Source organism: Passer montanus, unplaced genomic scaffold, assembly GCF_014805655.1.
Source record: "Passer montanus isolate IOZ18808 unplaced genomic scaffold, ASM1480565v1 scaffold15, whole genome shotgun sequence".
NCBI lineage: Eukaryota > Metazoa > Chordata > Aves > Passeriformes > Passeridae > Passer > Passer montanus.
In genome coordinates, this window is record NW_024362051.1 from 9,468,419 (window position 1) to 9,496,119 (window position 27,701).

General features: G+C 46.2%; 1 protein-coding gene across 5 annotated transcripts in view; it reads left to right on the forward strand.

Moving 5' to 3' along the window:
- GRIA1 (glutamate ionotropic receptor AMPA type subunit 1) overlaps positions 1–27,701 on the forward strand; it is a 120,678-nt gene that overhangs the window by 33,686 nt on the left and 59,291 nt on the right. For all 5 annotated transcript variants that reach the window (XR_005626690.1, XM_039701327.1, XM_039701328.1 and 2 more), the window contains exons 3-4: positions 23,423–23,662; positions 24,993–25,177. Coding sequence is in view for 4 of the 5 variants with exons in the window: in XM_039701327.1 (XP_039557261.1) it covers positions 23,423–23,662; positions 24,993–25,177 (425 nt within the window). In the remaining variant the exon portion in view is untranslated. The remainder of the gene's footprint in view (positions 1–23,422; positions 23,663–24,992; positions 25,178–27,701) is intronic.

Consider the following 27,701-nt stretch of genomic DNA (forward strand, 5'->3'; position numbering starts at 1 on the left):
GGACCCTTCACACGAGGTTTTGGCAGAGGGGGTCTCAGTGTTGTTGTGAAACCTGGGCCAGCTGCAGGCTGTGCCTTGCCCTTGCATGTGTTGGAGAAGGGATCTCAGTGGAAGTGTTGCTGTGAAACCTGGGCCAGCTGCAGGCTGTGCCTTGCCCTTGCATGTGTTGAGCTCTGCTCGCCTGCTGTGGTGGCCCCTGTGCCAGCAGGCAACCCCCAGAGCATGGGCCATTCCAGCAATCACAGAATCACAGAATCAATCACAGAATCACAGAATCATGAGCTTGGAAGAGACCTCTAAGATCATGGAGTCCAACCTGTTCCCTAGCACCTCAGCTTTACTATAGCACCAATGATTCAAGTGCTTTTATTTATGGTTCTGTCCTTCTTTAAAGCTCTGGGTGCAGCCACAGGAGCAGGCTGTAGCTATCTGTGAGCACTGTGGGAGCTGTGGTGCGTCCCTAACCCAGACCCTGTGCATCCCCAGGGATGGAGAGGGGCTGGCTGCAGGCTGTGGGATCCCAGCTCTGGGGCAGCCAGGGACAGCAGGGCCCTGCTGGGACAGACACAGTCCCTGTGGGCAGAAGGGCTGTGGGATTTGGTGGGATTTGGTGGGATTTGTAATTTAGAAGGTGGAGGATGCCCTGTGCAGAGCTCCCCCAGCTCCATCTGTGCTTTGCTGAGGCAGAGCAGCCTCCTGGCCAAGCCAGGGGGGTGTGAGCATGAGGCAGGTGCCTGCACATACCAGATAGCTTCACACAACAGCCTGGCAGTGCCTCCCACCCTCCCAGCTGTCATGCAAGAGGCTGGCAGGGCCCAGCTCAGCCCCTGGGACCCAGCTGGTGCCCTCAGTTCTGTCCTTGCTGCCACCTTCATCCTGAATGCCCCTGTTGGCCTCTGTAGGGTGGCTGGTGGGACCAGGTGAGAGAGGGACACAGCATGAACCCCACTCCTCCTCATGTTCTCCCTGCTAAAGATCAGAGAAAACAAGGTATGAAAATAGGAAGAAAAATGATGAGATGTAATTTGAGGGTGGAGGGGTTGAGGGAGAGCTTTGATCAGCAGGTTCTTTCCTGATGGATTTGTTTTTAAGGAGGATCACACAGGGCAGACCATGCCCAGAGAAGGTGCAAAGCAGATGCTGTCTGGTGTCCCTGAATTTTCTCTCAGGAAAATCTCTGTATCACAGCTCTGGACTTTGCAGCATGAGATGCAGGATTTTGTACACAGGGAAAATTGTGGCTGATCACAATTTGTAGGGAAGCCCTCATGTTTTTGCTTCTCTGCCAGCCTCTCCCTTGAAATGTAAATAAATAGGGTTGGAGACACACATAATGAGGCCCAAGGGTAAAGGACTAAAAATCCAACATCATGTTATCTTTGGCTGAATTTCTAAAAAAAAAAAAAAAAGGGAAAAACAACAACAACAAAACTGGATGAGGAATGTTATAAAAAGAAATCCAACCAGTTCAGCACACAGGAAAGCTTGGAGCTGCTGTAGGGAAGCCGTGGTGTGCAAACTAATGAGTAAACAAACACAAAGAGTGGTGCACACTGCCTACAAAAACCTCCTTCCACCCCAGATTTGAAGGCAGATTGTTACCCACACCTGGGCTGAGCCAGCTTGGAAACTTTGTGCTGCAAACTGTAGTGAGCTCCATCGTTAGAGGAAGAGGATTTCACAGCCCTTGCTTTCACAGCCTCCCCGAGACTCATTTCCTCCCAACATTCAGCAGGACAGCTCAGCAGCACTGGCTAAAACAGGCATTGCATTTTGGAATAGATTACACCTACCCAGGGGGGGAGGCAGGGTGCAAAAGCTGTTTTCTAGGGAGAGGATCCCTCAGAGGGAAACCAGCAGTGGGATTCTTTCCTGATGTCCCGGTGTCACACCTTGGGAGCCGAGAGGATGTGTCCCTCTGCAGGTGTGCGAGTGCTGAGCAGCAGCAGCAGGTCTGCACTCGCAACGGGGAGCTGGAATTAACAGCTCTGGAAAAGGATCAAAGGGAAACCTTGCTACACTGTGTTTGTGCACAAAGAATGCTCCTGTAGGCTGGCATCCCTTCTCTCCAGAGCATTGCTTTTGATGTCGCAGTCTGCATGGTATCAATAGGAGTGCAGATGGGCTTTCCTGCTGGTCGGGCTTGCCAGGGAACAAGGTGAGTTTCAAGGTGTGTTTCAAGGTCTCTAACAAAGGCAGTCCCCTCCCTGTGTGGATTTCTGTCGGGAATCCTGCTCCCAGGAGCCCTGCAGTGCCCTCCCAGCTGCCCGGTCTGACAAACAAACCAGCAGAGTTTTCATTTCCAGCGCTCTGCTGCAGTGCAGTTTGCTCCACCTCAGCAGCAGTGCTCTGCCAGGGAGGCAGGCAGGGAAGCACTTCTCTGCTCCATGGCAAATCCAGCTCTGGCTCTGCTCTGCCCTCCTCCTCCCCGTGACACTGCTCCCGGGAATCCTGCCTGCCAGGGCTCGGTTGGAGATGGCTTCATCTGGGCTCCGAGCAAAGCACGGCTGCAAATCAGTGTGGTAGCGCAGAAACCCCGCTTGTTAGGAGGAAAAGAGATGTGAAGCAATCCTTGTTTCACAAAAGGGAAGCCTGCAGAAGCTATTTACACACATCAGGGAGGGCTCTAATGCTGCAGGAGTGGGACAGAGGGGCTGTGCTCACAGCAAAGGCAACACACCGTGAAGATCATGCCTTTGAATGTGTCACCCACTGATCCCAAGTGCCTGTTCCCAATTTGTTCAGCTTGATCAACAAAACACCTGAGCATCTATTCAATTTTTACTTAGCTCAGGGGGAGCAGTGTCGCTGCTGCTGGCTCCAGCCCTCGCCAGGGGAGCACAGGGCACACTGAGAACAAGCCAATAGGCAGAGGGGGAATTTTGGGTGCCCCCAAATGTGTAGATCATGTCCTGGGGTGCCTGTGCTGCCCCACACACCTAGGCTGTGCTCCCACAGCTACTGCACACAAAGGTGCTGCATACCCACACAGTGACCTCCCAATCCTCACTCATGTTTGACATTAAGCACATGTTTTGCTGCCTTGCTGTTCAGAGTCATATTGTGTCTGTATGTGTGTGTGGGCAGAGGGCTGAATGGCAGTGATTTCCTGTGGATAATTGCCCTGCCTTCATTTTTTTTTTTTTTTAATTTAGAATTATTTGAAAAGATTTGAAAAGAAAAAAAGAAAATCCAGACAGAGGCAGTTGCTCAGGAGAGACTTTAAAGTCAGAGGTGTGAATGTGGGTCCACAGACTTCCTATGGGTCCCCTCCCCAGCACCAGAGTCCAGCAGCCACACAGGAGCAAAGCCTGCATGCTTTTGGGGGTGTCTTCAACTCACTGAGAACCAGTTTCTCACCAAAAATGGGCAGGCAGTCTCTGGAGTGCTGGAACAGAGGACTTAGCTGGAGTTTGGGAATTAATTTTGCCATTGAAACTACAGAGGTTGAGTGTGGCTGCAGGGCATCCCTCAGGGCATCTGCTGTTTCCGCCCATGCAAAGTTCAAGGTTATTAAACACAGTTCTGTGTGGTGCTGCTGGGGTGACAAGTACTCGTGAGCAGCAAAACTCACACTGAACTCATAGCTGAGGAAAGCAGATGTGATTTCTTGTGTAGCCTTCTGGATCTTTTTAATAGAGCACTATAAACAAGGCTATTAATTATAACAACAAGGAGAGTAACACCAGGTATTTTCCCTGGTGTTTCACAGCTTGCTGAGCTAGAACAAATCCTCCATGCCAGCAGCCTCCAGTGGATTTGAACACGAGCTGAGAAGCCAGGAACACCTGGTTCTTTCATCAGCTTTGATACAGACTCATTGTGCGACATCCAAATAGTCCCTTGAAGTTTGTTTTTGGGAGGTGCTGAGCGATTACTGCTGCTCAGCATATCTGAAACCAGCCTAGCCTGGCCCTGTGTGAAACACAGCCTAAAGCTCCTTTGAGCTCCTGGAATGAAAGGCAGGTTATGAATGCAAAGTTTATTATACATCCACCGCGTGGTGTCATGTGCACTCGCCATGTAGTAAACACTGCAGATATTCCAAAGGCACAACATCTTATCTGTAGTAAACACATTCTGAAGCTCCTCACTGAATTACTCTAAGCCTCTGATGTCCCTGCATAGATTTTGGTCGAGTTTTGGCCCTTCAAGGTATTTGTAGACTCCTGCCATATTCCTCTACGGAATATCTGCCAGATCCATCCGTTCCAGACCCTTCTGTTACCAGCACAGCAGATGCACTCAAAGTTACGAAGCCCAGAGTAAGCAAAACTAAAGTGTTTAATCTATTATTAATCAGTCAGTTGCAGAAATGATAGGGCTCTGGGGGACCTCAGAAAGACATCAATATTTATGGACTCGTTAGCAAATGCCACCCTTTTTTTTTTCCCTTTTTTTTTTTTTTTTAAAGACACAACAGGGGTATGAAGGTTGTTTATGTTTCCAGTCATTCCATAAAGAGGCAATGTCATGTTTTGGGACAGGATGGTTCAGAACAAGATATTTAATATTTATCACAAAATATCGAGATTTCCATCATGCCTCTGTTCTTCTCAGTCTTGCAGTCAAGATTTCACCTTCTCTAGAAGCAATGGCCCAAGCTGAAATCAGAGCCCCAGTTACTCTAAGCTACCATCCAGGGAATGTTTGAAAATTAAAAGATAAAATCTCCCTAATTCCATTTGCTGAAGTAAATTATATAAATTCCATAAAGGAGAAGCAATGAAATATGATTTCAGTTCCAAAAGAGCTCCACCCATTACTGGCAATTTTTTTCCTGGATTAGGCTAAATTTATATGGGACATTAAGAAAAATTTCTTCACTGAAGGGATTGTCAAGCATTGGCACAGGGTGTCCAGGGTAGTGGCTGAGTCACCATCCCTGGGGGCATTTAAAAGACACGTAGATGTGGCACGTAGGGATATGATTTAGTGGTGGACTTGGCAGTGCTAATTCAATGTGTTGGACTCAATGATCTTAAAGCTCGTTTCCAACATAAACAATTCTATGATTCTGTAAACAACTCATCCTGCAGAGCTGGTGCTACACAGCTTTTTGCAGTTCTTGCTTGAGTTTGTTCCTTGACATTTTCAGGACCAACCCCAGTGATGCTGATTTTAAAATTACCTTCATGTCTTGTGTCCAACCTTCTTAGCTCACTTAGTTTCTACCTTCAGATACCATGAGCTGGTTTCTTTAACACACTGTATTTACTTTTCTATTTCATTTTGTTGTTGTTCAGTTTATTTTGATTGGTTTGGTTTGGTTTTGGTTTGGTGTTTTTTTGAATTACTTTTCTTCTTTTCACAATGTTATTTTAATTGATATTTTTTAGCCCTCTTTTCAGTTTCTGGATTTTTCCTGGAGTAGAAGATTAATTTCTCTTATCTCAAGAACACTTCAATGCTACCATCATTGAAGCAACCTCTTGGTTGAACATTATTTTTTTCATGAAAGAGATGTTGAGGAAAAAAGTACTGGAGCAGGGACAGCAAAATCCAAGGGGAAGGAGAGAATAAATCAGAGAATTGGGCTGTGAAGAAATGTAGAGTTAATGAATGGGCCAAAGAAAAGAGGAAAAGAGAGGACATTTCAAAAGAAAGAAACAGTGACCAGGCCTTAGTGACTGCAGAGTTGCCTTCAGGTCATTGATCTCATCATTTACCTCTTCCCACACTTGCACTTCCCTGTCTCTTGATCCAGTCACTGATTTCCTCTATTTCATACCAGGTATAGATTTTGTAAATAGGAAAATTAAATACCCTGCACATCAATTCACCTTCTAATAAGTGTGCAAACAGAAACCACCAGCTCAGGCTGAGTCCAAAGCCATTATGGACCAAGGGAGGATCTATCCCCCTCCAAATTTTTTTTAGGACCTGGCAGCTTCTCAAGTGCTTTAATCCCTGTACCAGGAGCTTGAAAATTTGTTCTCCTCAAACATGTGAGGTCTGTCATCAGTGTGGCAGGAGACTGGTTCATGATGCTCCTTGTGTGCTAGGAAATGAGACAGGTTTTACACCTCTAGTTTAAAGGTACTCTGGGCTTTCCTTGGTTTTCCTCCATCCTTTCATTTGGATTGGTTCTTTTGACTTTGCCCTGGGGTTTTGCAGCCAATGCCAGTGCACCACTTCTCCTTCAACATTGTTTTTTTCCTCATTGTGGCACCCCAGACCATTGCAGATATTCACAGATTTCTGTCTAGAGGTGGTTGAAAACTTGTCAAAAATTTTTTCATTCGACACACGTCTGTGCCATAAAAGATTTTTTCTCCCTTTAAGGAAATAGTGGTTTCAATAGATGTTTACTATCTTTTTGCAAATCTGAAATAAAGGGTAAACGTGGAGATTTTCTATGTATGCTCACACTTTTTTTGCCAGTTTGCCACTTACCTCCCACCTACCAGTTGGAAAACAGAAAAAAACCCCCAGCATGTGATGCCAATCTCCACCTATTTTCTTATTTCTCTGTTTTCACATTGTCTCTCTGCAGAGCAAAAAGTAGTAAAGAGATAAAACTATTTTTATCAATTCCTCTGACCAAAAGAAAACTTAAGGCTACTTGAAACAGCACAAAAATAAATATTCTTGTTCCATTTTGATATTTCCAGAAGGAATAAAACCAAAAACAATTGTTGCTTTTTTAGGGGTGTAACTTTTAAAGAAGAGACATTGGTAGCTCTCTTTGCCAGATTTCCCTTTTAGTTCTCTTCTGAGTTTTATAGCTATAAAAAAGAGACCAATTCAAACATATAGGTGAATTCCTGTCTGAATGGAGAGGGCATCTTCCTACCTTCACCCTCTCCTTTCCCCTTTGCTCCGTTGGTCTCTGGGAGAATCACTGAAGCTGCTCCTTGGAGCTCTGCCAGATGCTTTGTGCATCTCCAGTCTGCTCCTGCCCCTGCAGCCCTCTATGCCTGGGGGGCACTTGCTTGCCCTCCCACTACACTGTAATAAAAGGCACCCACACTTTGATAAATGACACACTTTCAAAAATTCTCAGTTTACCAAGATCTCAGGAATTTTTTAAGTCATTGACTACAGCATAAGCACAGTTTGTTCTATCCCATGGGGCAGAGCCCCGTGTTTCATTACGTGACACACAGAAACTTTCGAATGTCTTGGTTTCCTCTGCCCCTTTCCAAAGAGACTTTTTCATCTTTACACAGGTGGTAGAGACCTCTATATCTGCTGCTTCTCTCACAGTGCTTAGCCAACATCTCCTTCATCTGCTCTGCCAAGTGTAGGGAAGGAAAATATCCAGCACTCTTGCTCCTGGGAAGATAATGGCTCATGCAGCAGTGTTTGCAGCCCACTAAATATTCACTTCTCTGTGGTTTTCTGTATCCATGTTACAGCTATGTGATTCCTATCAGACATGTCAGGTGCTCTGGGTCTCTGGAGACAGGAGGGCAGTGGAGGCAGGGTGCTCCTGGAAGGCAAATGGAAACGTGAGCGTGGTTTGTGCCTGCCCCAGCAGCCTCAGCAGAGCCCTGGGTGCTGTGCCTGCACTGCCCACGGGGCTCTCTGCTCCATTTCCCCACCCCACTGCTGCAGGGGAGGAGGAAGAGGCAAGGAACAAAGTGCTTTTGCACTGTTAACCTCTGCTGATAGACAGTGTGCAGGTGCAGCAGGGTGTGATTCCAGCCTGGAAAGACACCTCGAGGTTGTGCCCAGACAAAAACAATGCTGCAGACAAAACCTGCTTTTGCTCCAGTGCTCCCTTTGGAAAGCAAAACCCAGGCTGCTCTCCTCCCATGGTTACAAATCTCTCTGTGCTTCACAGCCTGCATTTATTCATGACTAGTTTATTCCCACTTGTTCTCATGCCAATGTTGTCCTTTAGCATCAATAGCTCTTCTCTAGTGTTTACCCCTCTGACGTTTTTATAAGCACCAACACATCCCCTCAGCCTTTGCTTCCCTGCACTGAAACATGCCAGATCATTTACAATCTCTCATGTGACAACATCTCCATTTTTCAGGACAGTCCAAATATCCAAGGTTTCATCCCCAAATATCTCATTTACGTTGGTTTATCTTACTTTAAAAATATTCTGGTTTTACTGCACGGGGAGCAGGTTCACGTGGACGTGTCAGACTTAAGGAAAAATATGTGCTTGATGGTGTGTGTGGCACAAAGGGGGAGTGATGGTGTGTGTGGCACAAAGGGGGGGTGATGGTGTGTGGCACAAAGAAGTTGCTGTGTGTGTGGAGCCTGCCGTGGATGCGTGCAGAGGGACGCTGCCAGCGGGATCGTGCGCGCGAGACTCCAAAAGGGATTACTCAGTGAGGAGGGGGCGTGGTAAGGAGGATTTTGAGGTGCATGGCACTGAGAAGGATTAGTCTCTGTGTAAAAAACTGTGTGTGTGTGTAGAAGAGAGGGAGGATAAGCGGGTGGCCACGCGTGGCACAGGGAGAGAGATTAGCCCGGGTGTCTGTGAGCAGGGTGATAAGGAAGGGCTTCATGTGAGAAAGGCACTATAAAAACCTGGGATTTAGCTAATGGAAGGATTTGTGTGTGTTTGTGCATGTGCACGGTGGGATGTGGAAAGGAGGATTTGGGAAGTGTGTGGCAGAAGGGACTTGGGAACGCTGGAGGGGCTCCATGCAGGGGTGTGTGTTCCTGCAGCTGCAGCACCACGGGGTCGCTCCCGGACATGCACTTGTGGGACACAGTGCTGCTTGACCAGTGGGTAAGGGTTTATAAAGGAAAGGCCTTGGAGCATTGCTCTGACCTGTTACTTAGGCTAAGGAGGCGGGAACTGTGGGAGAGTGACTCAGCTGGAATAGGGGTAGAGAGACCTGAGGGACACGAGAGATGTGAGAGACACGTGAGATGTGCTGTGTGACTGCCACGTGTCCACGTCGTGGTGTTTGGTGCTTGGCTGGCTTGGGCTTGTTGTGCCTCAAAACTACAACTGGCTAACTGCTTTAAAAGGCTGGGTTTTGGCAATAAAGAGCACTCCTCTGCACCTGCCTGGGGTCCCTGTGTCGCTCATTATTGCAGCAGTGTTGGGACATGTGGAGGGCTCCTGCACCACAGGAACAGGGTCGTGGAAAAAGCCCGGCATGCCCTCTGGGTGGGAAGGATTGTGGGGCACTGCTGAGGCTGATAAGGAGCTGCTCCAGGGCAGGTGACAAAGCAGGGATGGAGCTGAAGCACAGGGAGAGACGTGGCTGTTCCTGTTGGAGCAGGGAAAGGCGAGCACTTGGGGGGCAGTGGGGAACAGAAGGCTGAGGCTGGGACACACTGTGACACTGTGACACATCCCTCTGTGAGCAGGACAGGACAGTGGCCACGTGCTGTGCTGAGCACAGGTTCTCTGGGTGCAGAGCAAGTGCAAATACACACTGAAATAAGGATGAGTTTCTCAGGAGACGGAATTCTGGGAGTGGCTGAACATCCCACCTGCAGCAGAGCATGAACACCGGCAACATTTCCTCTGACCCCATACTCTCCACCTCTCACCTCAGATTCATCCCTGCTGCTCTGGCTCATTGCCCTTGCAGCATCTCTTCGAGGGGGAAAGAACACTGCCAGCTCTTGTAGAGCAATTTATGATCCAGAGCAGGGGAGGAGGGTTAATTGCATCCCAGAATTTATCTTTTAATGTTCTGACTTAACAGTAAAACTTTTCCCCCTTTTGTTTTTCCCTGGGAAAATCAGGCTGTTTTGCCAAAACCAGCAACTTCCTGCTTTTAGCAAGCCTCAGTTTTCATTTGAAGGGGAAAAGAAGGTGATGAGGAATTTCAGCTAGCTTTGTTGCCTGTCTTTATTGGATCTGTTCCATTGGCATTAGTTTTGTCTCAGAGATGCTAAAAGTAAAGCCTACCAAAGCTTTTATGGTAAAATGAACTAAAATAACTGGGGTGTCTCCGGTAACTTTTCTTCAAACAAATTGATTCTTTGCTTGTCCAATGGGCCATTTGAATGTTTGCTTTCTGTTTAGTGAAAGATCATCAAAAGCCTGGCCAGTTGCTTTGTAGCTTTCAAGAATGTATTTTTTTTTAAGGGAGAAGGCTAAAAACTGAGTAGCTACAATTTGAGATTCCCCTAGGTGTTAGGTGCTGAACAAATATAAGATCTCACGCCTAGAAAATAAAGTGGGAGGCTTCCAACCAGACATGAAGAGTCTGTATAAGCACTGAAGAAAATTTCATTTAGAAGTAAGCTCCTAAAATACAGATTGTCCATAAAATTGGGTCTTTATATCTTCCTTAAAGATGCTCTGTTTTGCAACAAAAAGTATGCCAGTATGATGCAGGAATAGGACAAGTTTTGTGGCAAAGGTGGCCAACTTCTCCTCCTACATTTTCATTTAACTGAGACCCATAGTCCATGTTGAACCCACCTGGCAGAGCCAATGGGAAAAATAACTCCCCTTTGTTCCACTGAGGACTGGAGATGAGATAAACTTGAATTGAGGTCCATAGAGCTGCTGGTCCAGACCATCCGTGCCCCACAGGGAGGGATTTTCTTGGCCCAGAAACCAATGCCTGGCAGAAACTCAAAAGCCACCAGCTGGGCACCCAGTGCCATGCTGAAAGTCAAGCCATTAGATAGGCCTTGTGCTTTTTAAAAGCTAATAAACCATGAAATCACACAGAGGGAGCCAAACAAAAGGCATTGGAGGGGGCATGGCTTTGTTCTGGGAAGGTCTCCAGTCTTTCAGGCCAGAGGTCGTGCTGTCCTTCTTCCCTCCAGCCCAGTGCGAATCAGCGGGGGCTGAGGCTGAGCTGTGAGAGGAATTGCAATGGTTTTAGTGCTAAAGCCAGTACATGAGTTCTGCTGCAAAGTGCCCACTCAACAGCTGGCCACAAAATCCCCGAGCCTGGGGTGAGATGCCAAGTCTGTGTGAGCTCAGGCAGGAGCATCCCAGCACTGCAGAGCTGCCTGCTCTGCTGTCAGCACGTTCCCTCCGCCCAGAGCAAGGGTGAGAGGAGTGAACGGGGACAGGGAGTGCCCCGTGCAGCAGGCACCACCCACTGGGGAAGGGCCTTTCACTGGTGAAATGTGAGCATCCTACTGGAGAAATGCTGCAATGGACTGTTCTTCATTTTCTGACAAAGTGGTGTTCTTGTGAGGGCACATGGGTGCCACCCCAAAATGGTTCTGTGTCTTTGCACAGGTGGCTGCCTCGGTCTGTCCAGCTGTGAAATGAGGTTAAAAACCTTAATGGAGGACAGACTGCCAGGCTTCAGGCAGTTAGGTTTGGAAAAACCCTTCTTAGATAAAACTTGTCAGCATTAATGTTACTTTTTCCATTCAGAGAGAGGAAAACAGTGACCCGAGTGTTGATGACCATTTTCCTCCCTCACCTGCCAGAAAAAGGCACCTCACCCTTGAATCCCTGACTGCACCTGCACTCAGCCCCCCTTCACACTCTCTTTCATCCTTGTTTTTCTCTTTCAAAGCTCCAATTGATTTTGAAATTTAAATGGCTGTTCTCCCATCAGTGAACCTCAAGCTTGCATCTCCTTTCTCCCGTTCCTCTCTCCCATCCAGCTTTCACAACTCCTCAGGTTTTTGTTTTTTCCCATCCATTTCCTTTGAAGGATTTTTCCAATAAGGGTGTCAAGAAAAGTTTCTCAAGGGTCTTTTATCACAAATTCCTTTTGGTCTCATTCTGAGGAGGACCTGGTGACCTGTGCTCAAGCAGACATGAAGCAAACACGCTTTACAAGTGAGTCACAGCTGAGTGCACCCACAAATCAGGTCCTGTATCCCTGCAGCCTCCTGCTGCAAACAAGATGTGTTTCCCACCTGACAAAACTAGACCACAGTTAGACCCAGTGTAATTCTGTTGGCCTCAATGTAGTTACCAGGGAAACTATAATGTAGACAACTTTCCTACACTGAAATAAAATTTTTCTTAGCTGTCTTATTTATACTGCAGAGACTAATATTTCTAACCAGGCAGAAAGATTATTATTTTTTTAACTCTCTTTACATGAGAGGTTCAAGAAAGAAGTTTGCAGGAGGATGCAAGTGGATTATAGCCATGGATTTGCAGCTGCACCATCTGGGTGTGGCAAGGTGCACATGGACAGAGGTTGACTCTGTCAACCAAACCTGCACATGAGCCCCCAGTTCTTCCATTGCTCCTCAGACAATGCCAGAAAAACATCTTTCCTCAGGAGTGCATGGGTAAAATTGCCACAGGAGAAAAGCTTTCAGGATACATTAGCAAAAGCCTAATTTTCAGTGGTTGCATTCACCATGTGGCTTCCTTACACACCCAAATCACCTAAAGAGCATCCCAACATCTCTTCTTTGAACAGACACAGCAGTCAACTCAGTAATTCAAGCATGTTTTGGAAATGCCACCAAGGCTCTCAGCTGACATTGCTCTACTGTCAGGACTAGCAGTGCAGAGGAATGATCCCAAACAACTCTTTGGAAATACAACTGCAGATGTTCACTGCCATGTTAAATACAGGCAGCCAGAAAGAATTTCTCTCACAGGGAAATGAATCTTTACTCCAACAGGAGGGTCAGGAGCTGGAAGTGAAGGCTTCTGCACACTCCTCTCTGCCACATTCAGCACTGAAAGTGGGTTGCAGTACAGAGAGAAGAAAATCACAGTCCTCACAGGTTAGGTAGGACAGTCCCAGAGGTGTAAAATCACAGGTTTTATATTGCACCTCAGGCTTCCTGTGAACACCAAGAGAAAAAAAACCAAAAAACTGTCCTAGGGATGTTTCTTCTTGCCTGTTCTTCCACACAAACTTTTTATTTGGGTTCTTCCCACCAGTGGCAGCAGCCTCTGCCCTGCCAACCTTCTCTTGTAGCTGGAAGTTCCACCTGCCTTTCTCCAGAGGCTTCTGGAATAAATGGTGTCTTAATTATGTTAATTATACCTTTAGCCATCCATGTGTTCACTTTAGCTGTGCAGTTAGAGTCCAGTTCATGGTGTTGTTTCCCAGTTTTCCTTGTGGGAAGCAAGTCCTGAAGTGTGAAGCTTTCCATGGCTCAGCCGTCTTGCACAACATTTGTTAAATCCAAGGAATGTTTCCACTCCTTGAAAAGCTGGTGCTCCTGGTGCCTCTCTGTGCAAGAACTGGCTGCCCCTGGCTGGCAAGTGATCCTGGTTTCATGAACAAATGGATTTCACTAGAGGCATTTCTCTGTAATGTCAACAGAGGTGTTGAGCAACACCTGGTGGAAGAGTCTCTGATGCTTGTGAGAAGTGGTACAAATTACCAAACCCCAGCCTGCTGCTGCTTTTCTGTCTAAATAATATTTTACAGGTAAAGTTTCTGCTGAGAAGCAGTGGGATTTTCTCACCAGCTGCCTAAATCCTGTCATCAGCTTTGGTTTGCACTGAGTGACTGCTTGAGGCAGAACCTGCATCTGAGAGTGCAGTGTCACTGCTCTGCAATGATGAACAACCCCCAGGTTAGCAGCAACTCCCCTTCCTGTGCTCTGCTTGGCCTCCCTGCAATTTGCATTTATGCAGAGTGTTTTACATGATCTCTCTTGCTCTCTGCAGCTCACTAGAGAGTCTATTTCTCCAGCAGCCTAAAAATTCTCCCAGAATAGAAATCAGTAGGGAAGATGTTTGCTGGTAAGTAGGCACGTCAGGAAGGGATCTCAGTGTTTTCCTAATGCTAAGGATGCTCTAACATTCTTCTCCCTAAGCCACACGTCCCATTTTCCAGGTTATTTTCTCAGTTCTACAGCAGGATAACTGAGAGGCTCCTGGTGTCTTCTCTGGCCTCTGTGTAGAGTTGATGATTTTTTATCTTTCATTAGTATAAATATTTAGTGTGACATATCAAGCTCTGCAAGTAAAACATACAGTTGAAAAGCCTTTCTTGAAGTTTTGCTTTGTATTTGATACCTCCTGTAACTAACATTAAAAGGATTTTGTTGCCCAAAGGTCTTTTACGCAAAAGATGTGTATCTAAGGTCATTTAATATAACTGGTGATGTGCTTTGCAACTTCTCCCACATCTTGGTCCTTTCCTCAGTCCTGTGAGTTTGCTATGGGAGATAATTTTTGTGGGCCCAAGTGCAGGTTCAGGAGAAGCCTGTAGCTGTAAAAGTCCCCTCTGTCATGCTGATAAAAAGGCACAAATTTCACCTAAGATTTTTAGAAAAAAATCTCAAATTCCACTTTATTTGTGCTGAAAGTCTTGCTGGGTAGCCAGGCTGATATTTGGTGTTTTGTGTCACATTCCCAAGGGGCTCCACATCTACCCACAGGTTTGTGGGAGCAGCGGAGCAGAGAAGTGTTCTCCCAGTTCCTGCATCCCCACCATTCCCATCACTCAGGGGGATGGATGTCTTCACCTCCCACAAGAGGGATGTGGCCTCTGGAGCTGCTGCAGCCCTGATTTAAGTACCTCCCCTTTGCAGAAGCTCCATCTGGGCACCCTGACTGGATGCACTTCATGTAAACTGTTTGTTCCACCACCCACGGCGAGCAACTCGCACAGAAGTTCCACCAGAGACCATAAAACTGCAAACCATAGGTCCAGATCTCACCATCTGTCACACTTCTGCCTCCCTGCTCCCCAGACAACACAGTCTCCCACTGAGTTTAAAAGATCTCAAGCTTAAACTTGTTTGTTTGGGATTTTCCACAAAACCTGGTGCTCTGAGGCAGTGCAGAAATCAAAATGTTGTAACTCTTATCATTTATTGCCCTCGCAGTGCAGACAGGATTAAAGCTGTTCTAATGAGAGGGAAGGAATGGTAATATTCCCCCTGACATTAAGTAGCTCTGAACAAAGCTATGAGCACAATGGAACGGAACATTTATGTGAAAAGAGAAAATAAAAACCCTACAAGACATGACTATAGCAAAGAGCCACCAAGGGAGGCACTTAAGGCCACAAAAACCAGCACTCTCAGTTGTCAAAGATCTTGTGATTCTGCACCAAACTCAGCCCTTGCTGAGATGTTAAATATGTTTCAAAACCATTAGTGCTTTCACAGACCTCAGGTGAGCACAATGTGCAACCAGGTAGCACTAAAAGATTGTGCTCTAGGGCTTAATCCTTGTGTGCTGAGTAGTTTGTTGGGTTTGTGCCTTTCTCTCCTCTTCCCAGAAAACTAATGGCTCCAGTGACTGCAGAGGAGGTGGCACTTTTGGGGCAGCAATAGCACATGTAGGTTTTGGAGCATCTGCTTTGCTAACTCAGCAGATACCTGTGATGTAGCCCTGAACGTTGATAGAAAATGTGAATGTTTATAAATAATGTGTCAGCTGGTGGGTTTAGGTACCTCTTAATGCTTCAAGGCCCCAAGGACATGTTGCTCTGTCCTGTGTGTGAGGTTCTCTTTGAAGGATCTTTCTCCTTGGTAAGTATGAAGTTCTGCAGACAGTTTCAACACAGGTCCTTACAAAATCCTCACCAGAACCTGAGGTTTGCATTGATGTCTGAGGCTTTAATGTCTGTGAACCAATATAATGTATTAGGGAAAGAAAAGAAGCTATTGAAGACAAAATGTACTTCAGCTGCAGCAAGACCTTCCCTATGTGGCACATCTGCTTTCTGCCACTGCTTATCTTCCCCCCTCCCACTCCTCACTCCCCTTTTTACTGTTTTAATAATTCAGCACGTACAGCCCAGAATTAAATGCTGAACTGAGAGGTGTGCTGTGTACTCTATTGACATGCTGGGGTTTGGTGCTCTGTTCTTTCCCTCTGTTGTTCTTGTTTCCCAGCAGAATCCACACCATGATCCTGTACTTAGTTTCCCTTGTACAGGAAACCATACAGCACTGTCTTCAGAAGGACCAATGTAATACAAAAGGCCATCTAATAAAAAAGCAGAAGGAAAATTGGTTCAACCCTCATTCCTCATCTCCTTTTACAATGTCGCTGTCGCTTTTCCATTTGTAGTAATCTTGCTTTAATATTTATGTCTCTGCTTCAGACACAGAGAGTTCAATGAGGACAAATTATGAGTTCTCAATTTCATTGTGGAAGGTTAGATGAGAGCAGGGATCTCTGGTCTTCCTGAGCTCGTGGGTCCCATGGGAACATCCATCTGCAGCTGGGGGCCCTATGAGGGGTCACTCCTTCCCTCTAGAGTGGCTGCAGGGGAGCTCAAGGTGAGGGTTGTGGGGTAAGAGAGTTCAGCTGCTTTTGCAGAGCTCCTGCTGCACCAAGGGAGCCCAGCACAGCAACATTTTCTGCTGGGTTCTTGCTGGACACAGCAAAAATCCAGACTGCCCAGCAGACCTGATGACAGTGTCAGACAGTTCTGGCACATCTTTAAGGTCCCTTCCAAGCCAAACCATTCAAAGATTTTAGAATTTTCAAAGACAAAATGTCCTGCAAAAGGCTCTCAGACTGTATCTCAAATGGGTTTGTTAGCTGTCCCCCAGAAAGGAACCAGACTGGCGTGGAGGAAAACACTCCCATTTAAACAACGAGACAAGGTGGAAAGGTCAGATCTTTTATTAGAGCTGAAAAATGCAGAGTTTTTTCCAGGCACCAGAGCTCTCCTGCACATAATTTCTGGTTTTAACTTATGAAAGCAGGGGGTGCTGTGGAAAAGCTGTGGCTCTGGTATGGGACACTGGAGAGGTGAAGGCAGTAGACAACAAGGGCCTTACACAGCTTGAGAGCATGGCATCAGTGATTCCTGCTCAGAAATGGGTCTGTCTTTGGGTGTGTATGAGCACGGTGCAAAAGTCAGCCTCTGACTGAAGGGACTGGAGCAGATGGGCTCAGAGAAAAGCAGCTGCCTCACAAGCAAAGATCCAAACCATGATTAAATAACAAACCTGACACAGAGATGGCAATGGACACATTCCTCCTTACACATAATCTGATCTGTTAACCACAGGATCCTCATTAACCAAACTGTCCCTATTAGAATAATAATCTAATTCTATCCACAGAAGAAATGAGACCCTCTTAAAGATGCTTCTAATCTCAGTGTCTTCCACATAGGGATTTGCATCTAATTCCTATTAAAAGTGCTCATAAATAGTTTGTGTTGACTGTAAATCCTTCAATATATTTAATTCTTGGTTATATGTGACTCAAAAAAGTATTAGCAACCCCAAAGTAAAAACACTTTTAAAAACAAATAAAGCAAGCAAGTAGAGTCTTGACACAAACATCATAATTTTCCTTCTTTCCTTATTTCAACAAGTTCAGTGACCTCATTAAATCCTTTGACATTTGAATTTTTTTCTTCTGTTTTGTATTTACACTGGATAAGAACTGCATTCAAAGACTCTAGTAGAAAAATAAAAAGAGGTTTTGAGATGTGAAGTACACGAGTGGAAGAGCAAGGACCTTCAAGTGTTCCTTTAGAGAGATTAAAGTAAACTCCCCATGACTGTATCTTCTACCACCATGACTTTAATTCAAAAGTTCACTTAAATAAATGAGAGTCCATGTTGTGAATATTTGGTGACCAAACCACCATGCTGTTTCTGTTTCTTAAAACTCAGTGGCATGTGAGAAAGAAGAACCCCAAATCCAATTTGATCTCAAAGGAAGCTTATCATTTGTCAGCCAAGCAAACTAAGACTTATTTGTTAGGCTGGCAAACTTCACTGAAAAAATTGAAGCTATCAGCATATGTATTTATGAGCAGCTCTTCAGTCACAGATTATTGATTAAATATGAGGGAAGGAAAGCAGATCTTTATGTAAAAACCAACACTACTTTCCAGCTTCCAGGATCATTAGAGCAGCAGTGCAGGGAAATGATGGAAGGGAGCACTGTTCTGTACCTTTTATATATTTGAAGGAGAAACATAGATCTCTTGTGATAGCACATCAGCCTGATTTGCAGTTGATCAAATATGTGGGACATATCTGCTGTCAGCTAAACACACGAGTGGAACAATGGGGGAGTGTAGAATCTGTTTGGCTTTCCCCTGCTGCAGAAATCTGTGGGAACATGCTGTCGTTGGGATGTGCTGAAGAGACGCGCTCTGGCACCTACGCCACAGAGGAGAGCTGTGAGGACAAACATTTGGGAGGAAAGCTGAGCTGAGCCTAATTGCAGCAGACACCAGAGCTCTTTCCTTGGAACCCCACCAGCTTTGCCAACCTGATGTCAGGTTCTCCAACTCCGTGCGAGGGTCGCCTCCAGGCAGGGCATGCTGAGAATTAATTATGCATGCATATCCTCCCTCCTCGTTCCCACATGTGCACAAGCACACTCCAAGTGAGCAAAGGGAAGCATGTGGGAGCTGCTTCTTGACACCACTGTTGTCAATGTGTATGTTCTGCTGCAAGTGAGGGTGTTGGTTCTGTGCCCCAGGAGGTTTGGGCACATGAGGATGGTATTGGGGCTGCAGGCATTGCAGGGCTCATCTTTAATAGCTTGCAGAGGATACCTGACATAACTAAGATCACTGTTTTATTACCCTCGAAGTCTGGCCACACTTACCTTGCAATTTTTAAAAGGCACTTTTTTCATTTTGATGTGTGCTGGGTTGAGTGGTTTTAAAGATTTCTTCTTAATTTGGAATTTATATTTTCTCTATTTTTTTTGTTTGGGCTATGGGGAATAATTTGGTCACATGTGCAGCTCGGCATCATAGGAATAGCTTTCCTGGAGAAGATGCAGCATCTTCCCTCCTAGATGCCATGACATTCTCCAGGGTCAGGAAGGCCTCTGAGATCTGGCAGGGACCATCTGGGCTGCCTATCCCCTTTTGCAAGTGAGAACATGAGTCACTTGTGAGGAACATCTGGGGATATTTCATTTAATCAGGTTTTTTACCGCTCTTGTGGCTTTGGGTATTAGCACTGTCTCTGCTACTTCTGTTCTCTGACAGAGGCACATGCAGCAGCTGAATCTCCTAAGAGTCAACTAAGCCATATTATTGGCTCCCTCCAGGGGTAGCTGGGTGAAACTTAATAGTCCATGAGATACAACAAGTCAGTAGAAATGATCTAATGTCCCTTTCTAGTCTTAAACTCAGTGAAATGGTGAAAATTCTGCTTCTAAAGGAGATGGCAGATGAGCAGTTGCCAGGATCTCCTACCAGGCTTCCTCCCCAGCTGTGTCCCTGGAGAGCAGTTCCCTTTTTGCAGTCTTGTTTGCAGATTCTCAGCAGAATGCACAGTTTTCACTGCTGGAGACCAAATCCTCATTTCCATCCTTCTGTGCAGCCCATTTGCCCTTCCTCCTGCCTCAAATCCTAAAACTATTTCAGCCCTTTTGTGGTGATGGTTTCTGAGAGAAACTTTTTGGGTTATCTTCTTTCACCAAAACCTGCAAGAGATATCTGTTTTGTCTGACATCTGCCTTTCACCCTCAACAACGTGGAACAGGTCAAACACCTGCTTGTAAAATACCTCTGACTGCCCCAATGCAGAAATCAATCTTGTTCATCTACTCGCTCTGGTTAAGAGCTGCAGCCCAAAATAAATTCTACCATGAATTTTTACAGACTCAAAACACCTCTTTTGCTTTCCTCTCCCACAGAGAAAATGTGCAATTTAAAGTTGTGAGTGTTGATGTATTTACTGATGTATTTTTCTTTTTCTTGGATGCATCTGCAAAGGTGACCAGAGCTGCCTCTTTCAGCTCCCAAATAAGTGTCCTCTCCTGTGTGTGCTTTCAGTAAAATGAGTGTTTCTCTCTGATGTACATTCTTTACCTTTAATATTTCCATATGAAAAGGGAGCTTTTGAGAAACATTGCAAGGATTAGAAATCCTGGAGTGTGTGGATTCCAAGTGAGTGAATCACAGATGCCTTTTTCCTCATCTGAATTCAAGGACACATCAGCTCCCTGATGGCTACCATTCCACAGGGGGAGAGGGGCAGCCTCTCCTGCTTGTTCTACTACATCAGTCACTCTTCAACTAATTTACAATCTATTTTGACTTTTGCTGTAAGTTGGAGAAGTTTTTAGAGCAGTCAGATGAGCTCTTGCCTCACCTGGCTGCCACAGGCACTCTGCAGAGGTGAGAGAGCAGGTGGTTGTCACTGGATCATCTCTTCAACATAACCTGGGGACAATCTTATTAATTCCTCTGCTTTTACCTAATTTTCCTTGTTGAACAGCACTGGCGATCTCAGGAAGAAATCCTGTGCCCGGAGAAGGAGGGATATGGGGTGGCCCTGGAGCCTGGTGCAGCACACACTGGGAATCAGCCACAAATCCCAAATGGATCGATTAAACAAGATTGACCAGGGAGAACACAGAGGTAGTTGCCACAGTTCTCAATCATTATGGACTACATTTTCCAAGGGCTTCTTTAGAGGGAAACTCTTCTGTAATAAATTACAAATTCAATGTAGGATACGAGCTCAGGTACAGCCCAGAACTGAGGTTCTCTGTCCTTTCCCACCCTGCAGCACAGAGGCCACCAACAGCACATGCAAACAGCCACGGATGTCTGCATCTGCACTTGTGCTCACATCCTGGGATAGGCAAACATTTATGCCGTTGGATTTCACCCAGATTCCTGCCTGCAGGAAGGAGCTTGAGGTGGAACTGTCCAAATTCAGCTGCTGGAGCTGGTCTCCAGGCTGACTGCAGCTCTCCTCTGCAGGAAAAGCTGGGCTAGGGCCAGCCAGCTGCTCACAGAGAACAGCACAAGGCTTGGAAAGGGTGATGCTGTCACCTGCCAATTGACCAGAAGAGCTCAACTTCTTGGATCTGGCATTCCAGCACAATTTCATCCCTTTTGTGTTTCTTAATCTTTTTAGAAATCCATCAGTCAGAGGCTAGTGACTGCTCATCAGTACAAAAACAAAGAGAGCTTAAAATATTTGCTTCCTCTGCTTAAGGTTTACAATTCTTAGTAGTAGGTTATTAGGAAGTTGCACAGCAATCAAATGAGAACAGAATAATTAACAAATTTGTTTCATAAAATGATTAAAGGAAATGTAAAGAAGTTCCAGCAATCTCTTAGTGTATTAAATAACAAGCAAGGAATTTCTTTTTAGCTTTGCTGTGTAAATTCATTTGGAGCATCTGTAATTTAAAATAGCCCTCAGATTTACATAATTTTGCAGCCACTGCTTTTACATTATGCCAAGTTCAGTCCTAGAAAGATGGCTACAGCTCTCACTCTTCATTTTTCCAGATTAACTGACACAAGCGTTTCTTTGTTTTTCTTTAGGAGATAACTCTTGGTAAGCCTTTTTTTTTTTTTTTCCAAATTATCTGCCTTGTCCATGGCCTCTCTTATCCTGCAAGTACAAAGCAAGTGAGGGTTCTTTCCAAACTTACTAATGATAAAAAGTGTTCACTTTCCCAGTTGTCTTTGGTACAATCTGTTTCAAATGCTGGCACTGATGATGTCTCAGAACAGTGTAGGAGGGATGCCTGAGCGTGACTGAGCCACAAAGTTAAAGAAAAAAAAATATGAAAAATGATAGATTCCTTTTGAATAGAAAAGAAATCTGAGGAAGCCATGCCTTGCCTAAAACAAAACAAACCAAGCCAGCTGAGTTTATTGTCTGGATTATTAATTGTACTGGATTGTTCAGCTGTCCCGAAAATGTCTCTTTAATCATTCAGTGAGGCTGAAGCCCGTGTCTCTGGAGATCACGTTCTGATCTCTCACATATGGTACCTTGCACCCCTCATTAGACCACTGCTCCAGTCACATGGAAACGCTGCTCAGACTATTTCCATCTGGATCTGCTGCTTTTCTTCCTCAATGTGTCAGTCTCATGATGAGGGCAGTGACTCCAGCTGATGCAGACACAATTGCTGATTGCAAAGAGAGGCACTGCTGTGAAAATAAAGAGAAGAGGGGGTTATTTCCGTCCTGGTTCAGGTCTTTCTGAAACACCCTGCCCTGCAGAATGGCAAATTCCCTTGTGGGAGGAAAATGCTGAGACCACAGGTGCTAATCAGTGAAAAGAGGATGAGCCACCCTGTGAACAAACTGCAGGACTGGGATGCCCAAAAATTGGGCTCAGATCCAAGACAAAGGAAAAAATTTCTTCAGTCTTATAAGATTCCATTCTCAGCTCTCAGCACCACCACGAAGCCTGGCTGCTTTGTTTCAGGGGTGAGACAGGAGCAGGGACTTGCTTTGCAAGTGGGAAGCAGGATTCCTTGCTCTTCCTTCTGAATGTTTGGTGCTGGCAGTAGTGAAGTGAGGAACAAGACAATCTTTTCCAGGATGGCTCTGAGCCAGCCAGAGTTGACTTTGTGTCCCTGCTGGAGGGACAGAGCTCACATGGAGCCCAGCTAAAGGTGTGAGAAGTTCATTTTTAGGAGGCTGTCTCCAGCCACACTTGCAGAAGGTTGGGTACTGGCAGTCAGCAGCAGAAATCAGGTCAGGGGATTCCCGAGCAGTGCAGAGCATTTGCCAGGGGACCCCAGAATGTCACATCCAACTCCTCAGCCTGCACTCACGCTGGGAGAGCGGGCGAGTGATGTGTGAAGTGTCGAGTCAGTATCAATGTCACAGCCAAAGGTCTTCAGAGTCAGAGTGACAAGAGGAGGAAACACTGCTGCCAAGAGTTCTGACATAGGAAAAGTGCTGTCACTGCCACCACCTCCAGCCTGGAGATTTATTGATGGTAACTTGGGATGTGCCATAAACAGGGGTGATATTGAATGAGTCTGACTGTCTCAGGGGCTAAGTTTTACAACCCAAAGTGTGAACTCTGTCTCACTGAGATCTTCAGGCATTTTCCCAGCAGCTCCCACGATCTCATTAAGTGCTCTGCAAAGAAGGGCTCCAGCCCCAGGGAGCCCTCCCTGCACAGCACAGGGGCTGACAGGACAGACAGACACCTGCCAGGGAACCCAGCGAGCCCTCCTGGTGGAGACCTCCCAGGACACTGCTCATACCTCCCTGGGCTCACAGCCCTGTCTGCATGGCTTTGTGAGGAAACCAGAAATTGCCAAAAAGTTGTGTTCCCAAGTACCAACACACTCCCAGTGTCAGAGGCTCTGACTCAGAGCCAGCAGCTCATGCCCCAGGACAGATCCCCCTGGAGCTGTGCTGTGGATGTGTTGTACCTTGGTAAACCTTTGCTGAGATGCCCTCTCAGCGTGGTTTCCTCAGCTGCTGAGGTCAAAACCATGGTTTCCCTCTGGAGCTGTTGGTCACAAAGGGCTGTACTAATGTGCAAAGGCTTTCCTTCTGCTCCCTGAATGCATCCAAGGCTCCAGCAGCCTCTTTCTGCCAAGGGGTTCCCATGTTCAGGTAACTCATTTTGCTCCAGAAGCAGCAAAATTTTCAGCAGAGCCCTGGGGACAATGATTTCATTCTTTTGAGTAATTTCTTCCTATCAAAAGTAAAGCAGGGCTGTGGAGATGAAGGGCAGGGCACTCCATGGCCAAAAGCCCAGTTCTTCACAGGTTGCCTTCACCCACCCACACACCTGGGGGAAATTTATCCAGTCCAGAGAGACCTTGCAGCTTATCTCAGGGAAAAGGTTTATTTTGGTGACATTGCTGAGAAACCTCCTTGATTTTCTGCCCTCACCACCTTCCCCTCTGCTCCTGCAGTCTGCTCACAGTTCTCCAAGGGCGTCTATGCCATCTTTGGGTTTTACGAGAGGAGGACGGTCAACATGCTCACGTCTTTCTGCGGGGCCCTCCACGTCTGCTTCATAACCCCGAGCTTCCCCGTGGAAACCTCCAACCAGTTCGTGCTCCAGCTGCGCCCCGAGCTGCAGGATGCCCTCATCAGTGTCATCGAGCACTACAGCTGGCAGAAGTTTGTGTACATTTACGACGCTGACCGGGGTGAGTCGCAGCTCTCTGGGAGGGGTTACCAGTGGTCTACAAGGAGTCTTTACCTCCCAAAGTTGTGGGTCTGGGTCAGCCCATGGCTGCCCTGTTTGTTTTTCTTCTAAATTTCCCTTTCTGCTGAAGGTGAGCATTTATCTAAAATAAGCATCAGCCTGGCCCAGTGTGTGTGTGTTCATGGGGTCAGATCCAAGCCCAAGGGAAATACTCGATGTGCAAATGGTTTGGAATTCAAAATGGGGAAACTGTTTCTATTCAATAGGTCCCATATTGAACTGGGCTGTCAAACTCAAGGGCACTGAGTCCTGAGTTTAGAAACAAGAATGGACACTTGCTCAGATCTCTCCTAAGCCCACAACCAGGTGTGAGGTGTGTGTTTCTGGCAGATAGCTTGGAAAACTCCGAATTCCCCATGTCAGTGCATGTCAGTTTTCTAGGTAAAAGAACAAAAACCTGTGTGGGGTAATGGAAGATGTTACCTAACTTTCTAAACCACAAACAGGGCTAGAGAGCTCATTGCTCCATGATTCAGTTTTCCCAGCTCTCAAATGCCTTTAAAGCTCCAGGTTTGGAGGCTGCAAGCAAAGCAGATTTCTGGAGGATAGGGCAGAGGTAAGGTGATTCACATCTCTGTCCTGGAAGTTTTAATTATCCCCTGAAGGGACAGGATGGGCTTTAGAGACAAGAAGAAGGTAAGAAAGCATCCCACCTGCTTTATATTGTCATGAGGCATGGGCACACAGAATATTCCAAAAGTACAGGGTTTTTTAGGGTTTTCCAGCATGATTCCAGAGAATTGCTATGTGCATCTCCTCTAGAAAGCTGTTCATGTAATTTAAGCAACATAATTCTAAAAGTAATGGTCTCCTGATGAGACGCTGCTGAGAGAGAAGCGTGCTGAGTGTGACAGTGTGCTGTGATTGATGAGGGTGTCCCTAACCCTACGAGCACACAGCCTAAGCAGATCAAAGATGAAAAGGAAACTATGTCTGAGAGAAATCAAGTTATTTGGGGAACAGAAAGACGGGGATTAGAGTTCTTATCTGAATTCCACAGCAGGGCCTGATCAACGAGACTGATCTGACAATTACAAAGGAAAATCAGACCTGGAATCATCTGTGCTAGTCCAGAAAAAGCAGGAGTCATTAATTCTCGCCCAGATGCGTTTGGGTCAGATTTAGATTATTAGCTGCTCTCTGCAGTTCTGCTGCACTCTCATGACTCTGTCTTCAGCCTGGCTTGAGGCAGCTACACAGGCTGCCAGGAGGATGGAAAGATGCCATTGCACAACTGAAACCTGGCTCTCCCCCTTCTCTTCCCACCCTAGGGCTGTCAGTCCTGCAGAAAGTGCTGGACACTGCAGCTGAGAAGAACTGGCAGGTGACAGCTGTCAACATCCTGACCACAACAGAGGAGGGCTACCGGCTGCTCTTCCAGGAGCTGGAGAAGAAGAAGGAAAGGCTGGTGGTGGTGGACTGCGAGTCTGAGAGGCTGCACATCATCCTTAACAAGGTTGTGCTGGTGTGGGCCTTAGGGGAGGGGTCCTGCATGCAGGGAAGAGTTGTTTCTCCCTGGGCTCACAGGCATTTCTCTGTTGTGTTACTGGGGAAACAGTAAAGCTGCAGGAACAGTACAAGCTCTCATGAATTCATGCTGTGTGAGCTCCACTGCTCCATGCTCCCTCTTTTTTGACTCCTTTGCTGAGCCCTTACACCCCCTTGCTCCCCAATGAGTTTGCTTTGTGCTAATTCCTCCAAGCAGTGTGCACAAGATGTGGCACCTCCTGATTCTGCAGAGTCTTTCTCCAGGTTTTGAGTTAAGGTGGAGGTGTGGATTGGCACTGCTAGATTCCTGCTCCTACAGCCTCCATGTGCTGCACCAGACTCTCACACCTGTGCCAGCAGGACAGAAGGATTATGGAACATCTGTCCTGAATATGGATTTCTGTGGAGAGAAGAAAAATACAAGCCCAGGGGTGGGTTAAGTCCACACTTCAGCTACGAGACCTTTCCCTCTCACACCCACAACCCTTCCACCACTGGAAGGGTTTGGAAAGGGCAATTTCCACTGCTTTACTCATCATAATCAGCTCACTCTTACCTCATGCTTCACAGGTCTCCCTATCTAAGGTACCTATCATCTCCATCTCACACTTCAGCTGCTCCCTGTCGGGGACAGGGACTGACTTTCACCAGATGCGCAGCTCAGTGACGAGCACAATCCATCCTTGCTGGATGTCTCTGGGTGCTCCTCTGTTATGTGGAATAACAAAGAGAGCAGGTTGTAACCTCAAAGCAAAGGTCACATTCATGAAACAGAAAACAGATTATTCCAGAGGGTAAAATCTTCTCTCTGGCTATGGAACTACTGCTGTTGAACAACATTTTGGACAAGACCTAGGCAGTGAATTTGACTTTTCTTTAGAGTATATCAAATTTTTAGGATTACTAGTGTCAGGCTTTTAAGCCTCGTTTGTCTAAAAGAATGTTAAGTTGTGTAGTAAAGTATTACCTAATCTTCTTGATATGAGCAGGAAAATAAGGCTTTCTTTCAAAGTTCTTCACATAACTGGAGCAAGTTAAACCTAGATATAGGAAAAGCTATTTGTAAGGGCACTAAAAATCCAGATACTGTGATTATTTGTTTTGCAATGCTATAAAAAATATCACTTCCCAGGGAGAAGAGGTACAAAGCTGTGTTTTACTACAAAAATTACAGAGCAATTCCAGCAGACATCTGTGCCTGGGAGGTAACACTCCAGTGAAGGATGGGGCTGTGAACAACTTTTTCAGATGTGTGTAGTCCATTTTCATCCTTTTTAACATTCTTGTTCCAATTCCACCAGGATTTCTGAGAGCAGAGGTAGTTGTCCCAGTGTGAGAAAGTGATGCCAGGTTTTTCATAGTATACAGATGACTGGAGGGATTCAAAGATAGTATTCAGCTCATTATTTTGTGAAATTCAGCTGGGACTGTAACTTGGTCTCTGACTTGGGCTGCTGGCTGGTCTCTCAGCTCACCACACCAGCAGCCTCTGTGGGAATGTCACTGTGCTGTTTGCCCTGTCCCTCTGACTGTCTGAGGTATTCCAAAAGCTGCCTCAGCCTCCTGGGGACATTTCAATGCATTTATCTTCTTCCCTGACAAGCCTGTCTCTGTCTCTCAGTGGCAGTGGATTTGTGATTTGTGCTCCAAGGTGAGCAGGAGAGCTGGGGATGACTATCCAGCACCTGTGCCTCTCACACCCACACTGCTGCTTTTCATTTTCCCTCCATACACAAAACACAAATAACAGCAGTGACTACAGCAAGGCAGCCCTCAGCTGTGGAGGAGCCAGTGCTCTGTGTAAAAAATGACCTGGCTTCTCTCTGGGAGATTTCTCTGTGCCGTGTCTCAAGGGTTTGATTTGTCTTTGCCGAGGTACCTGTCATTTGTGAGCCAGGCCTTGGATCAGGGCAGGTTGCCTTGGGGTTGTGCTGTGTAGCCTTAATGGGATAAGTACTCGGTGGGTTGTGTTCCATCAAAGCCCTCTATTGTTTCTTCCTTGTCTCTCATTAAAATGAGTAACTGGAATTTCTCCTCTGCCAGTGTTTCACTCTGAGAGGATTTCTCTCTAATAGATGTCAAACTCACCCATTAAGAAGTGGGTAATGAAACCTAGGTGGCCCAAGTGAGCAATCAGCATGCAGCCCAGCACAGCCTCTCACCACAGTCAGGAGGAGTGATAAATGCTATTATAACCTCAGCTTGCTACTGCTGTCCGGACACATTAGGACTGAGCAAGCATTTTAAAATAAATTAAGATCACAAATAACTGTGTAAAACACAGGAAACGAGCTTCATAATTCAGGTGGATGGGCTGTAAGATTAACAGCTCAGGGAGAGCTGGATGGCAGCGCTCTCCGGTTCATCGGCTCTGACACCTCATAAAATAACAAAGGAGAGCTGGGGCTGAAGGAGCCAGTGCCAGCTATTGTTGACACTGGAGAAAAGGGGAATTGGATCATAATTCTTAGACATCCCAGTGCACCAGAGAT